This window comes from Oncorhynchus masou, chromosome 16, assembly GCF_036934945.1.
Source record: "Oncorhynchus masou masou isolate Uvic2021 chromosome 16, UVic_Omas_1.1, whole genome shotgun sequence".
Lineage (NCBI taxonomy): Eukaryota > Metazoa > Chordata > Actinopteri > Salmoniformes > Salmonidae > Oncorhynchus > Oncorhynchus masou.
In genome coordinates, this window is record NC_088227.1 from 27584033 (window position 1) to 27598939 (window position 14907).

The following is a 14907-nucleotide window of genomic DNA, read 5'->3' on the forward strand; positions in this document are numbered from 1 at the left end:
TGGTGACACAATGCTACAGTTACACAAAGAAACAGTGTTACAGCCATATATATCCTATTAAATGAAAAGAGGGGCTATGTCATGAACAATCAAAAGTTCCAGAATGGTGTGATAATGTGTGCTGTTGTGGGCAAGGAGAAATTCTTGTCTTAACATGCTGTCTAGACCGGCGCACACATGTTGATTTTTTTTCCATCCATATCAGACGTGATCAGGACATGCATGAAATATCAAAATGAACTCTGAACCAACTATATTCATTTATTAACTGTATTAACTTGCTGTTGCTAGCTAAATTGTCCTGGGATATAAACACTGTTGTTTTTTTACCTGAAATGCAAAAGGTTCTTTTACTCTGACAATGAATCCACAGATAAAAGGGTAAACCTAGTTAGTTACTTGTAAACTCTCTCCTCCTCCAGTCTTCTTCGTCTTCTTGTTCTTCTTTGGACTTGATATGGAGGTTGGCAACCAAATTTAAGGTGCATTACCACCACCAACTGGACTAGAGTGTGGACCTCAGTTCATCTTTCAATCACCCACATGGGTATACAGTATACTAAAAACCAATGAGGAGATGGGAGAGGCGGGACTTGCAGTGCGTCAAGTGTCACAAATAAAACCACATTCTATTTTAGCGCCTGCCTACGCAGTTTGGATGCAATGATTAAATAACATGTACATTTATTTAGCAACGCGACACGAGCGGTGTGTTCAGCATGTGATATCAGAAACTGTGTAACACAATTATTGTAAACCTAAAATATTGTCGTATAATTATAAATAGATTATACTGGTTTTATATACATTTATGTATAAATAGTCTCTAAAATATATGTAAACAGACTGTAAATGTGTGTTTTTATGGAAAGCTATTTTTGTGATTTACAACTTGTCTAAGTCCTATCATAAACAGATTTCAGTCAGGGAATGGCTGTGGATTGACTGAGTTGTTTGTATGGAATGTTGGCTACTGTTAGGGGAATTCTAAATTCCTCTTGTTTTATTTCCCAATCAGAATTAAATGCTCTGTCAACGCATTTAAGGTTTTGTAAGACCCTATATATATTTAATTTTAAATTCTATGTGTGTGTCTTTCTACGAATTAGCAATTTACCGTTACTTAATTACTTTTAGTGCTTTTCTGTCTTGACTGTGTGTGTCTCTTTTAAAAATAATCGGTATGTATTTTCCTTCCTGTGAACCGCGTCCATAGAAGACTTTTGATCGGACATCACATTTCAACCATAGGATATTCTTTTTGGGACTTTCAACTTTGTCTCATATCTCACTACTCTAGACTAAGTTAACCTCATCCTTTGATATTAATTTCTTTCAGCATCGTACAGGTTCAATTATTCTGTTCGCCTAGAATTACCCTGCCTTCTCACCAAGCCTAATTTATCCTCACCTGTTATATATATATCTTATCTGCTACTTCTTGATAGTCAGACGACTTCCCATATACAGATAGACTACTCAGGTTCAAACTTTATTTAGGTATCTTTTTTGAATTAATGGCTATCCTATTTGTACGGAACAGGCGTCCTAATTCTCCAATGCGTACTATATCTCTCCTTAATAACCTTCTGGCTTGCAAAACCAGGATTTATTAAGCTCTAGTTTATTTATGGTAGTGCACCTTACCACAGGTCAATTTTAGACCTGTTTCCTTCCTATCGATTTTGGTTAAACTGTTCGTTTGAATCTGTCACCGTATCTGCAATCTGGAGTGTATACAGGCCTGTTTTTAACCTCCATTCCGGTGCCTGGTCTTTAATAACGTGCACAATTTTTTTCCGGCGTACGTCCTCCAGATGGCAGAGACAGATTTTTAGATCCCGGCTTCGAAGGACCAATTGTTAGTGGAATTCTAAATTCCTCTGTTTTATTTCCCAATCAGAATTAAATACTCGAGAGTACTGGTATATACACATTTTTCCACAGGTTATAAACTGAAAATGACGTCAGCGTTTTCTAAATGTTCTATCTCTTCATGACACCGGTAGAGAGGCCCTATAGTTCTCGAGCCTTCCCTCCTCGCCTGTAGCCAAGGTCAGTCAGTGTAGATAGCATTCTAGACAGTCTAGAGATAGTCCGTACCTGCCATCTGGAGATAGTTCATCCATTTGTACCAAGGCACTGTTCTAAACTCCTGACTATATTATATACAATTGGGAATGGGAGCAAGAGAGAAAATTCATATATGTACAGTACATAATAGCATTTGGACTAGTCAGTCCTGATTGAAATGTATACATAATTAGTCATCATTGATAAAAATTCCCTTAACAGCATATTGGCAGTTAATTTGAAACATTTATGGAATCATTCAACTTAAACTGGTTGGCAAGCTTGCTAACAAACATAGTGTAGATAATCTTCAAATTCATTGTTTTACGCTATATCTTATCACAGCACTTGGCTGACCATGGTTGACCAGCTCCCTTACCAAAATGGCTGAACTTTTATATCTGTCATAAGAAGGTTCATGTCCATTTTACATTTACATTACATTTAAGTCATTTAGCAGACGCTCTTATCCAGAGCGACTTACAAATTGGTGAATTCACCTTCTGACATCCAGTGGAACAGCCACTTACAATAGTGCATCTAAATCATTTAAGGGGGGGGGTGAGAAGGATTACTTATCCTATCCTAGGTATTCCTTGAAGAGGTGGGGTTTCAGGTGTCTCCGGAAGGTGGTGATTGACTCTGCTGTCCTGGCGTCGTGAGGGAATTATAGTATTATCATTCCTAATTCTATGATTATATCACCATTTTAGAGTAACATTTTCAGATAGTTTAGGTGTTATTTGCAACGGTTGCTACACTCCTCAATCACGCACACATTTAACACTCTCTGGCTTATCACCCTCTCTGTAGCGGATGAGTCTGGGTGCCACCCTGCTCTCCCCCGTGTCCCAGCTGGCTCTGGGCACTATTGGTCGTAGCCGCAGCCTGGTCAACCAATCACAGGAGTCCCTGGACCCTGGCGACCATTTTGACCATAGCGACAGGGAGGACGGGGAGGAGCCACACCAGCAGGATGCCGACGATGAGGACGACAGTGGCCTGGTGAGTCTCTCCTACCTACCCACAATGCATCAGTTTGACATTTGAACATCTTTCTCCTCATTCAAGTTTATCAGATTTGCCTGATTTGATTTTGATCCTTAGCCCCTTGCTCTAGCCTCTTTGCAGGTAAGAAGGGATTAGATAGGTAAAGGCATGTTAACTACACAATTCTCTAACTGTGTGCAGGGTGGGGGAAAGAGACTGCGAGTCCCAGAGAAGTCGAGCAGGAAGAAGTTGAACCAACAGGCGTCTATGGACAGCAGCCTCGACCAATGGAAGACCTTCAACATGAGTGCCTCAGACCTACAGGTGATTTACCCTAACAGTGTGATGTCATTGACTAGTAGGAATAGTTGTGTACAGGACTTAACGCAAATTGAAAAAAAGTAATCGCTAGTACATCGGCATTTGCACATATACAAAATAATGTAATTTCCCCTCCCTCCATCTCTCCTTCTCTCCAGAGGGCTAACAAATCTCTTCAGGGAGGTCACCACCCTCCTCTCCTCAGGACGCCCCGTGTGACAGAGGAACCTCCGGACACCCATGTCCCCTCCATGCTGGTCCCAGGGGGTGACCCCCAGACGGTGGGGAACATCTGGGCGGACCACCGTGTCCGCAGAGCCATGTTCCCTACGCGTCAGCGCACCATGAACCCTGACGAGGAGGACGAGGACATCTACCAGATGTTCGTCCCCACCGAGCCCGGCGGGCAAGAACCAGAACCACTTCCTGTTAGGTTAGAGGTCACATCGTCTCCCAGCAAGACCCAGGGACGACCCTGCAGCTGGCACATGGAGCAGGTTCCCACGGTGCAGATAGACCCCCCATCCACCGGGGACAGCAGAGTGCTGCGGAGAGCCAGCAGCGTGGGGGAGAAACAGCCTGGCGGCCGACACAGTCCCCCTGGTCAGGATGATGACCAGGAAGGGATGATCCACACCGAATCGTCCAGCAACGACATTTCAGGATCGTCGTCGACCGAGCAGCTGACGATAGACGACATAGAGAACATTTATGACAACATCAGCTATGAGGACCTGAAGAGCATGGGGCTGATCAGGAGGGAGCAGGAGGGTCGTGGGGCCCAAAGAGAGGCCCCTAGAGACACACAGTGCCCTGGGGCTCTAAACACAGGGGTCACTGGGAGTATTACAGAGCCTCTTATGGAGCCAGACTGCTTGTCTGACAGTAACCACTCCTCCACCGCCCTGGAGGGGGTGCCATTTGGGACGTGTGCCCTGAAGATTGTGGAGGAGGAGAACATTTATGATACTATCTGCTTTAGGCAGCCCCCAACCAAGGGTGACAGGGATGGGGACAGACCTGCACAGGAGAGGGACAGTCTGTTGCCGTCTGCCTCTGAGCCTTACCTGACGGGCTGTGAGGGCCTGGGGGGCTTCGTGTCCGAGGAGAGCCTACATTTTGGGGAGGACGAGAGGACGGAGGATAACTCCCATTCAGTCCACGGAACCGCCGAACCGGACTACTACTCCTCATCCGCCTCGGAAACGTTCTCCCAACGTTCCCACACCGGTGACCGGATGTCGGAGCAGGTGGACGAGATCTGGAACGATTTGGAAAACTACATCAAGAAGAACGAGAAGAATGCGGACCGCCTTCCCGCCGCGTTTCCCGTGAGTGCCAGTGAGGCCCCCAAGACCTTGTCGGTCAAGAGCAGCCCCAAAAAGAACAGCTCCCAAAAACATAGATCCCCTACCAAGAGCCCCCAGCCCACAATCCCAACCCCCCCACCGTGACCCCCCCTCACCAATTCACCATCCCCATCCTCAACTTCCCAGAGCTGCTCAGAGAGGCTACCTTTGAAGATGAAGATCATTACCCCTCCCCCTCTCCCCTCACTCCCCCGTCCCTCCCCCTCCCTGCCATCCCAGACCCTGCCCCTTCCGGGACAGTCAAGACCATCCGTAACAGACTGGCTCGCCTCAGCAGTGGCAGCTTCCGTCTGGAAGATGATGATGAGCTGGGGGATCTGCCCCAACGGGACCACAGCCAAAGGGACCCCTCCATCAGGGACCTCCACAGCCTGTTCCCTGGAGAGCTGGCTGGGCTGGGGGGTCTGGACTCCGCCCTGGCCTCCTCTTCTCTTCTTCCAGGGGACTCAGTGGACAGCTTCTCCCAGGAGCTCATGGACAAGACCAAGAACCGTGTGTTCTTGATGGCTCGCCAATACAGTCAGAAGATCAAGAAGGCCAACCAGCTGCTCCGCATGAAGAGCATGGACCCCGGCGACATGGGGTCAGGAGGACGCAACAGGGAGGAGAAGAAGCAGCAGAAAGACCTGGAGAAGAAGCAGAAAGACCTGGCAGCCATTTTGGAGGATAAGAAGCAAGGCGGCGCTGCCATAGGTACAAACATAATCAGTAGTTGCTTATAAAGTCATGATATGTACAGCTAGCTACAGTTAGGTCAATAATTATTGGCACCCTTGATAAAGATGAGCAAAAAAGACGGTATATAATTCATACTGGATCTTAGACCATTGTCCATACAGAATATTTCCAGATCCTTGATATTTATTATTATTTAAATTTTTTATATATTTTTAACCTTTATTTAAATAGGTAAGTCAGTTAAGAACAAATTCTTATTTACAATGACGGCTTACCAAAAGGTCTCCTGCGGGGACGGGGGCTGGGATTCAAATAAATAAATACAATATAAATATAGGACACAACACACATCACAACAAGAGAGACACTACATGATGAGAGACCTAAGACGACAACATAGCAAGGCAGCAACACATGACAACACAGCATGGTAGCAACACAACATGATAGCAACATAACATGGTAGCAGCACAAAACATGGTACGAACATTGGGCATAGACAACAGCACAAAGGGCAAGAAGGTAGACACAACAATACATCACGCGAAGCAGCCACAACTGTCAGTAAGAGTGTCCATGATTGAGTCTTTGAATGAAGAGATTGAGATAAAACTGTCCAGTTTGAGTGTTTGTTGCAGCTTGTTCCAGTCGCTAGCTGCAGCGAACAGAAAAGAGGAGCGACCCAGGGATGTGTGCGCTTTGGGGACCTTCAACAGAATGTGACTGGTTGAACGGGTGTTGTATGTGGAGGATGAGGGCTGCAGTAGGTATCTCAGATAGGGGGGAATGAGGCCTAAGAGGGTTTTATAAATAAGGATCAACCAGTAGGTCTTGCAACAGGTATATAGAGATGACCAGTTTACAGAGCAGTATAGAGTGCAGTGATGTGTCCTATAAGGAGCATTGGTGGAAAATCTGATGGCCGAATGGTAAAGAACATCTTGCCGCTCGAGAGCACCCTTACCTGCCGATCTATAAATGACGTAATCTAGCATGGGTAGCATGGTCATCTGAATCAGGGTTAGTCTGGCAGCTGGGGTGAAAGAGGAGTGATTACGACAGAGGAAACCAAGTCTAGATTTAACTTCAGCCTGCAGCTTTGATATGTGCTGAGAGAAGGACAGTGTACCATCTCGAGCTCTAAACCAAGGTGTCCCATCATCACTTGGGAGAGGCAAAGATTGAGAGCCGTGTGTCCCCCGAAACATGACCCAGCCAAACCACACTGCTTCTTGACACAATGCCCGCTAAACACGGAAGCCAGCCGCACCAATGTGTCGGAGGAAACACTGTACACCTGACGACCATGTCAGCATGCATGCGCCCGGCCTGCCACAGGAGTCACTAGAGCGCGAGGAAATCTCGGCCTGCCAAACACTCTCTTAACCCGGACAACGCTGGGCCAATTGTGCCCCACCTCATGGGTCTCCCAATCACGGCCAGCTGTGCCACAGTCTGGGATCGAACCCGGGTCTGTAGTGATGCCTCAAGCACTGCGATGCAGTGCCTTAGACTGCTGCAAATTGATTTTAACAAACAATTGGTCCCCCAAAAAATGCGTCCCTCCATTGAATTTCAAAATCCCAATATGGCCCTCAAGCCAAAAGAATTGACCACACCTGTGTCAAGGGGGGCATACTTCTTACCAAATAGAAAGCTATTTGGACACTTACCAGAGGAAGCTAGTTGGACACTAAGAAAGCTTTGTTGTAGAGCGTTTAACACAAAATCCAGGGACGGGCCAGCTATAATATAAGACTGTATCATCTTCATATAAATGGCTAAATGGTTGATAGAACTTCCTACTGCCTGAGCTATGTTGTTAATGTAAATTGAGAAGAGCATGGGGCCTAGGAGCCTTTGGGTACTCCCTTGGTGACAGGCAGTGGCTGAGACAGCAGATATTATGACTTTTTACACTGCACTCTGAGAGAGGTCGTTAGCAAACCAGGCCTTAGACCCCTCAGAGACACCAATACTCCTTAGCCGGCCCGCAAGAATGGAATGGTCTACCGTATCAAAAGCTTTGGCCAAGTCAATAGAAATAGCAGCACAACGTTGCTTAGAATTAAGGGTAATGGTGACATCATTGAGGACCTTTAATGTTGCAGTGACACATCCATAACCTGAGCGGAAACCAGATTGCTTACCAGAGAGAATACTATAGACATCAGTCAGTTGATTATTGACAAGTACTTCCAACACTTTTGATAAACTGGGCAAAATAGAAATTGACCTATAACAGTTAGGATCAGCTTGATCAGAGATTGGCTTGGCGATGATAAGGGCAGCAGCCTTAAAGAAGAAAGGGTCTAAACCAATGTTTTTTGGGGTCAAGTTTAAGGAGCTCCTTTAGCACCTTGGACTCAGTGACCAACTGCAGGGAGAAACTTTGTAGTGGGGCAGGGGAAAAGGAGGGAGGAGCATTGGGGCTCGTCGCATTAGAAAGGGGTGTGAGATGAGGAAATGTTGGACGGGCAAGAAGGCATGGATGAGTCATAGGAATCCTGAATTAATGAAGTGGTTATTAAAGAGCTTAGCCATGTGCTCCTTGACAGTAACAACCACATCAACATTAAGGGACATGGACAGCTGTGAGAAGGAGGGTTTATTCTCCAGGTCTTTAACAGTTTTCCAGAACTTCTTGGGGTTAGACCCACAGAGAGAGAACTGCTCCTTAAAGTAACTAACCTTGGCCTTGCGGATAGCCTGAGTGCACTTATTCCTTATTTGCCTGAACGAGAGCCCATCCGCCTGAGTATGTGTGTGCCGAGCCTTTCTCCAAAGGGAATTCTTGAGATGGAGTAACTCTGCAAGATCACGGGCGAACCAGGGGTTGACCCTGTTTTTAATTCAATATATTTTTTTATGGGGCATGTTTGTTAACACCACTGAAAATATCAAAAAAGAAGGTACAAGTGTCTTCAAGCTGATTCTATATGAATTTACAGAGGCCAGGTTATTAAGGGAGGCTTGCTCATTAAAGGTTTTTAGCAAGCATCTAAAACAAATCGGGACAGGTCGTTTCTCTGAGCAGCCATTACGAACACAGGCTGTAAAACAGTGATCATTAAGGTCATTACAGAAAACACCAGACTGATACCTATCAGGATTATTTGTGAGGATAACATCGAGGAGAGTAGCCTTTTCTGGGTGTTTGGAGTCTCAGGGGCGGCAGGGTAGCCTATTGGTTAGAGCGTTGGACTAGTAACCGAAAGGTTGCAAGTTTGAATCCCCGAGCTGACAAGGTACAAATCTGTCGTTCTGCCCCTGAACAGGCAGTTAACCCACTGTTCCTAGGCCGTCATTGAAAATAAGAATTTGTTCTGAACTGACTTGCCTAGTAAAATAAAGGTAAGAATTAAAAATAAACAAATTAAATACCTTGTGGGATTGGTAATAATTTGAGAAAGCTTTAGGGAGTCCCATTGCTTTAGGACTTGGTCAGGTGGTTTAAGCATGTCCCAGTTTTGGTTACCTAGCAGGATACATTCAGACTTAGTGTAAGGGGCCAGGAGAGAGCTTAGGTAGGGTACAGACCGGTGCTGATGGAAGACGATAACACCCAGCAACAGTCAACAAAGAGCTATTTGAAAGTTAAATGCTTAAAACCAGCCAATCAAATTGTTTGTGGACAGAATTGGTGGAGACAACCGAGCACGGAAGGTGTTCCTTGGTAAAGATTGCCACTCTACCACCTATGGGAGATTTGTCTTGCAGAACAAGTTATAACCAGAAAGGTTAACATCAGTGTTCAAAGGTAATACACTTCTAGGTAATAGGTAATAAGCTTCTAATGTTAATGTGCTGAAGACCCAGGCTTTTACGAGAGCAGAAATCAGTGAAGCAGATATCAGAGCACAAGTCAGAATTGGGGTTGGCAACAGTAGATGGGCCAGGGTGTACATGCACATTTCCAGATATCATCAGCAGCAGTAGTATAATCAGGGCACAGCTGAGATCAGGGAGAGCTCTGCAGTGATGATTTATGACATTTGAATGTGCATTCGATGGCAACAAGATCATATTGTATAGCAATTTCATTAGTTAACATGAATACAAAGTGGTTAGAATAGGATGGGAGGCCAAGCGTCTGTGTAATCAATAGAGAGTCAGAGTACCAAGTGTGGGAACAAACATAGTCTGTCCCACGGTTGGGTAAACAAGCAAGTTCATAGTCAACAAAGCATGCAGGAGTCATAAGGCAAATGGCATAAAGCTAGCCATTGTAAGTTCAGAGTCACTCACCCCAACAGTGCGTGTGTGCTGGAGGCGAGCGAAAGCTCGGGAGAGAGTGGGTAGTGTGGCGAGGGTACCTGTACCAGACTGGGAGACGGGCCAGGGAAGACGGTGAACAGATCGCCAGGTGGAATCTAAGCAGCAGTGCAGCAGGTGTAGGTGTCACACCCACTTTGGATAAGCTTTTTTCTGGAGGCAGATTCCTTGTAGAAAATGCCAGGGGATGGTCTCTGAACAGCGGGAGAGGGCTTCAAAGGCCTCTGGATTTGGGTGAGGTAGGCTGTGAGACTCTCCTGCCATGGCTTTGGCCAAGGCATTGACACCTTTCACTTCACACCACAGTGCTAATTGAAGTTATCTGTTCTGTCCAAGCAAGCTTGGTAGCTTATGGACTGCCCTCTTCAATTCAAACCACATTGTTAATGGTATTCAAGGTCACCATTTGCTTCCAATGGTCCTGGTGCCCTTGTTAAGGTCTACAGAATCAAGAACTTTAGTACCAGGACATTTTAACCAAAAACCCAGTTGCCTCTGCCAGGAAGCTGACACATCAAAGGCCACAAGTGGATCTTCCAGCAAGACAAATAACCCCAAACACTAATCAAAATCCACAAAGAAATGGTTTATTGACTACAACATCAACATATTGCAATGGCCAACTCAGTCTCTGGACTTGAACCCAATTGAAAACCTGTGGTTTGAATTGAAGAGGCCAGATCTGGAAATATTTTGTATGGAGGAATAGTCTAAGATCGTCCCCAATGTGTTTTCCAATCTCATAAAATATTTTAGTAAAAGGCTCAGTGTTGTTATCCTTGTAAGTAGAGGGTGCGAGAGTGTTGAAAACAGGGGTGCCAATCATTTTTAGAATAGTTTTTATTACCTGTTGACAATCTATTTTTCTGAGCAATTGTATTAGTATAAAATAATGTATTTCCCAATTTTATACTGTCTTTTTTGCTCATCTTTATCAAGGGTGCCAATAATGTTGGACCTGACTGTTTGTTTGGTTAATAAAAGGACTAAACATAAATTCTGTGTATTTTATTTATATTTCTCTCTCTTTCTCTCTCAGGTGCGAGGATAGCCGAGTACTCCCAGCTGTATGACCAGGTGATGTTTAAAGACCCTCCAGGTCAGGGCTCCAGCAGCCCGGGACCTCCTGGTTCGCACCATTCCCACCTAGGGCTGGCCTCATCCCCATCCCTGCCTGAGACCTGCTCCTCCCTGGGCCTAGGGCTGGAGGATGACTGGCTCCTCTCCACCTACAGCAACGGGGAGCTGGCCAGCTTTGTGTCGGGGATACGGTCCTCCACCCCCCAGTGCAGGCTCACAGCAGCCTGCTCAGTCCCCACCCTAAAGATCCTACCTCCCTCCCCAGAGACCTCACCCACCCAGCGGTGGAGCTCTTGTGTCTCTGCCCCCAGTGAGAAGGAGGAGCATGTGTACAGTTCTATTAAACGACACACCTCCTTTAACTCCGCCTCCTCTTCCTCGTCCTCCTCTAAACCACCTACCAGCCGCTGCCAGTCTATCTGCTCATTGGGCGACCGGCAGCAGGAGAAGGAGAATGACCTTACCGGGTCCAACCGTGGCCCGGCTGTGGTCCAGAGTTCCTCAGAGAGACTCCATGGTCCCAGTAGTCTGGGCCGGGCCGGTCGGCAGAGCAGCCTCCCGGAGCGGTCCAGTCGCGGTCACTCTGACCTCACCCTGCAAGATGGTCAGCATGTGGTGGTCCTGAACCGTGCCTCCGCGCTGAGCATGCTCACAGCCACCCAGAACTACCTGGCCAACTTCAAGGACAATGGAGACGACGACGATGATGACGATTACGTGGAGATTCGCTCTGAGGATGAGAGCGAGCGGGATCACGACTGCTCCGGGCAGCGTAACAACGGTGGTGGTGGTGGCTCCAGAGGGCCAGCCCAGACCCAGAGTCTGCCCTGCACCCCGTCGAGGTCCTCCTGTGGGCTGACGGACCGGGAGCGTCTACAGGAGTACCTCTGGGAGGAGCAGCCGGCACAGCAGAACCAGCCCAACATTGTCCAGTCACTCAGAGAGAAGTTCCAATGCCTCAGCTCCAGTAGCTTTGCCTGAGTTGCCATGACCACCCATAACACACCACCATATGAACATACTAGTAGATGTAGTTTAAGCAGGTCTGTAGCTTTGCCTGTCTCATGACAACAAATAACACTAAACGGCTGGAGGTTTGTTAACAGGGAATGACACACTAAATGGTCAATTCAACACACTACTGTACACACAACACTACACACCACACAGGTCTTTAGCTTTGCCAGTCTTCAGGACAAAAAAGTACCAATATGCATTTTTGCCTGATTCACCGGTACAACGTCACACGCAACATGCAATACTGCAGCTTTGCCAAAGTCACATGGGCAACTTTCAACATATCACAAAACAACATGCCAAATACTGCACTGGAGTAGTCATGGCAACATACATGTACAGGAACATATTAGTACTACAGAGGCACTCCACCGCCACAGCACTTTTTACAGTCTTCCATGTCAAGCAGATTGACTTCAGTATCTGTTTTAGATAAGTTGAAAAATAACTATGAAACGGTCAAAGTTATCATTTTAGCAAACTGGATGCTATTGCTGAGTACAACAGTGTAGCTAGGGGCTCAGAGTGTATGGGCTTAACAATTTAATGGGAAGCATACAGACCCATCTTTTAGAGATGTTGGAAATTAGTATTCCATGTACTGTACAGATATTTCTGCTCATTTCTGTTATAGTAGTAATAGTATGAAATAGATAACTATCCATTAATTCTAAGCGTTCCCCCTTCAACAAAAATACTGACATCCCAAAAATGTAATTTGGTACACTGCTGCAGTCTGCTTGCATCTCTTGATAAGGAAATGGCACTGGCTGAATTTGAGTTATGTTGCTGTAATTTGCTCTTTTGAACACCATGTCATTTTAGTTAACAACCATCTAATCAAGGTTTTCAACTTTTGTTTGAGTTACTTTTTTAAAGGTTGTTTTAGCGTATTTAACTTCCTATAGCTGAGCTTACCCCTTATCAGAGGGATGATCCTATGTGACTAGTTGTCAGTGGTACTGTTTTAACTGTGCATAATACAGTGTCAACCAATTTAACACAATCTGTGCAAGCAGCTTAATGAATTTGCAATTAGCTCAGGATTATAGGCTAGGTATGGACAGTTTATCAGCAATAATATAAAGAGGATCCACCTGCCTTTTTAAACATGGAGCCTCCACACATAGTACCTTGCTGTTCATTAGGTTGAGTATATTTTACATTTGGGCTGTGGTGATGTAAAGCAGTAGATAGCCTATACCAGTCTTAATATAATGATTGGGTTTTCTCAACCTGCTCAAACGCCTTGATCATGACTAGGGGATCACGCTTTAAACAGAAAAATCTTAAAATCAAGAGAAAAGTGTGCTGATATTCAATAAGCAGCCGCGATAGGAGTTATCTGTGCGTCTGAAAATGGTAATAAGTATATTTTAGTCTTCTACATACACTACGTAGGTTGAGTGGCATAGTGCATCTTAATAGGAAGAACCTAAAATGTTATTTTATCTTATTCATTTTAAAACGTTGTTTCTAAGAGGGACCATGGAGGAGAGCATTGAATGAGTGCAGTATTGTGTTTTGATGTACATGTCTCTTCAACCTCACATAATTTCGGGTCAGATTTTTTGTTTACTTCATGGGACACCCCTCACCTTCACACTACTGATCAGCACCCCACTCTTCCCACTCTTTTTCTAAACACGTTATGCCTGAATATCATCCTGATTCATTCAAATATTCACAATAATGTCATGTTAGGGTAATTGTCACATACATTGAGTTTACTTTTTGTTTTAACTCGGACATCACTGAACAGTTTCAGTAGTGAGGATCCACACTTATTGAGAATTTGTTTCATGTTTGATCTCATCAATGTCTCCAACTTACAATGTCTTATTTATTTACAACAACAAAAAACTATTCTTGACCCCCACACATCGCTATTATGAACCGCCACAGCCAGTTTGTAAATTAGAATAATAACTTTGTTGGCTTCTTGATGAATTTCGGGACACTTTGGATAAAATTTGGTTCATTTGTTTACTGTGAATGTTACAAAAAAAATGTAGTTTTGTTTTACGCACTGTTTGATTATATTTTCCTTATCAAAATAATAAATGAAAAGTTGGAATGCACAATATCATGTAAATGTATCCAAAACAACTTAAAAATATGAAGTATGTTTATTTTATTCATTGTATATTTGTTTCTCGTGTTTCACTGGTGGGGATTGTCAACCTTCATTGAAATTGAATTGACTCTTGCACTTTTCTTTTTTTTTTATTATTAATTATTTTTTTTACATTTGATTTGTAAACACTTTGTAAAGATGTACATTTTAGGAGAGTTATTCTTGTATGCCATAGGATTGCTATATGATGATTTAATGTTTAAGTTAAGTGTACTGTAATTTTTTTAAACTGCTAGTTGCCATTGCTCGATAAAACAAATGTATTTGATGTCATAAATAAAAGACAAAGTGGGTTTCTGTGACTTGTTGAACAATTATTCATTGATCAAATACACTTGTGAGCTACTCATGACTGAAAAACCCATGATGGATAATATAAATTCATACACAAGGTTGCATAAGAGCTATTCAGAGCATCAACTGACCAATGATAGACATTATTTTAGCACAAGACATCCATATAGGCCTAAGCAATACAGTAAGTAAAACAGGTCTGTAATCAAAGACTACTGTTAGCTGTGAGAACTACAGATTGTATACAAATTACAGCTGGTTATGTTGTCTCATGAGGGTTTTAGGATGAGTTCAAAGTGGATGACCCGCCCCCCTGCAGAATTAACTGATATAGAAAACTTACTGGTGACTTGCTGTACTTGTTTTTGGTATGGAAAATGCTTGAAAATACAAGCAAGTGCTACAACACCTGCCAAAGTGATCTGCTACATTTTTTCTAATTTACCCTTTAACTAGTCAAGTCAGTTAAGAATAAATTCTTATTTACAATGACGACCTACCTACCTCAGCCAAACCCGGACCACGCTGGGCCAATTGTGCGCCGCCCTATGGGACTCCCAATCACGGCTAGATGTGATACAGCCTCGATTTGAACCAGGGACTGTAGTGACACCTCTTGCACTGAGATGCATTGCCTTAGAATGCTGTGCCACTTGAGAACATAAGACTGTC

The 14907-nt window shown here is 44.4% G+C and overlaps 1 protein-coding gene across 1 annotated transcript in view; it reads left to right on the forward strand.

Annotated features, from left to right (window-relative positions):
* LOC135557775 (pleckstrin homology domain-containing family G member 1-like) overlaps positions 1-14243 on the forward strand; it is a 70865-nt gene extending 56622 nt beyond the window's left edge. The window contains 5 exon segments of the mRNA XM_064991373.1: positions 2887-3078; positions 3265-3387; positions 3543-4800; positions 4803-5447; positions 10747-14243. Of these exon segments, the coding sequence (XP_064847445.1) occupies positions 2887-3078; positions 3265-3387; positions 3543-4800; positions 4803-5447; positions 10747-11768 (3240 nt within the window). The 3' untranslated portion in view covers positions 11769-14243.
* Positions 14244-14907: the final 664 nt, after the last annotated feature.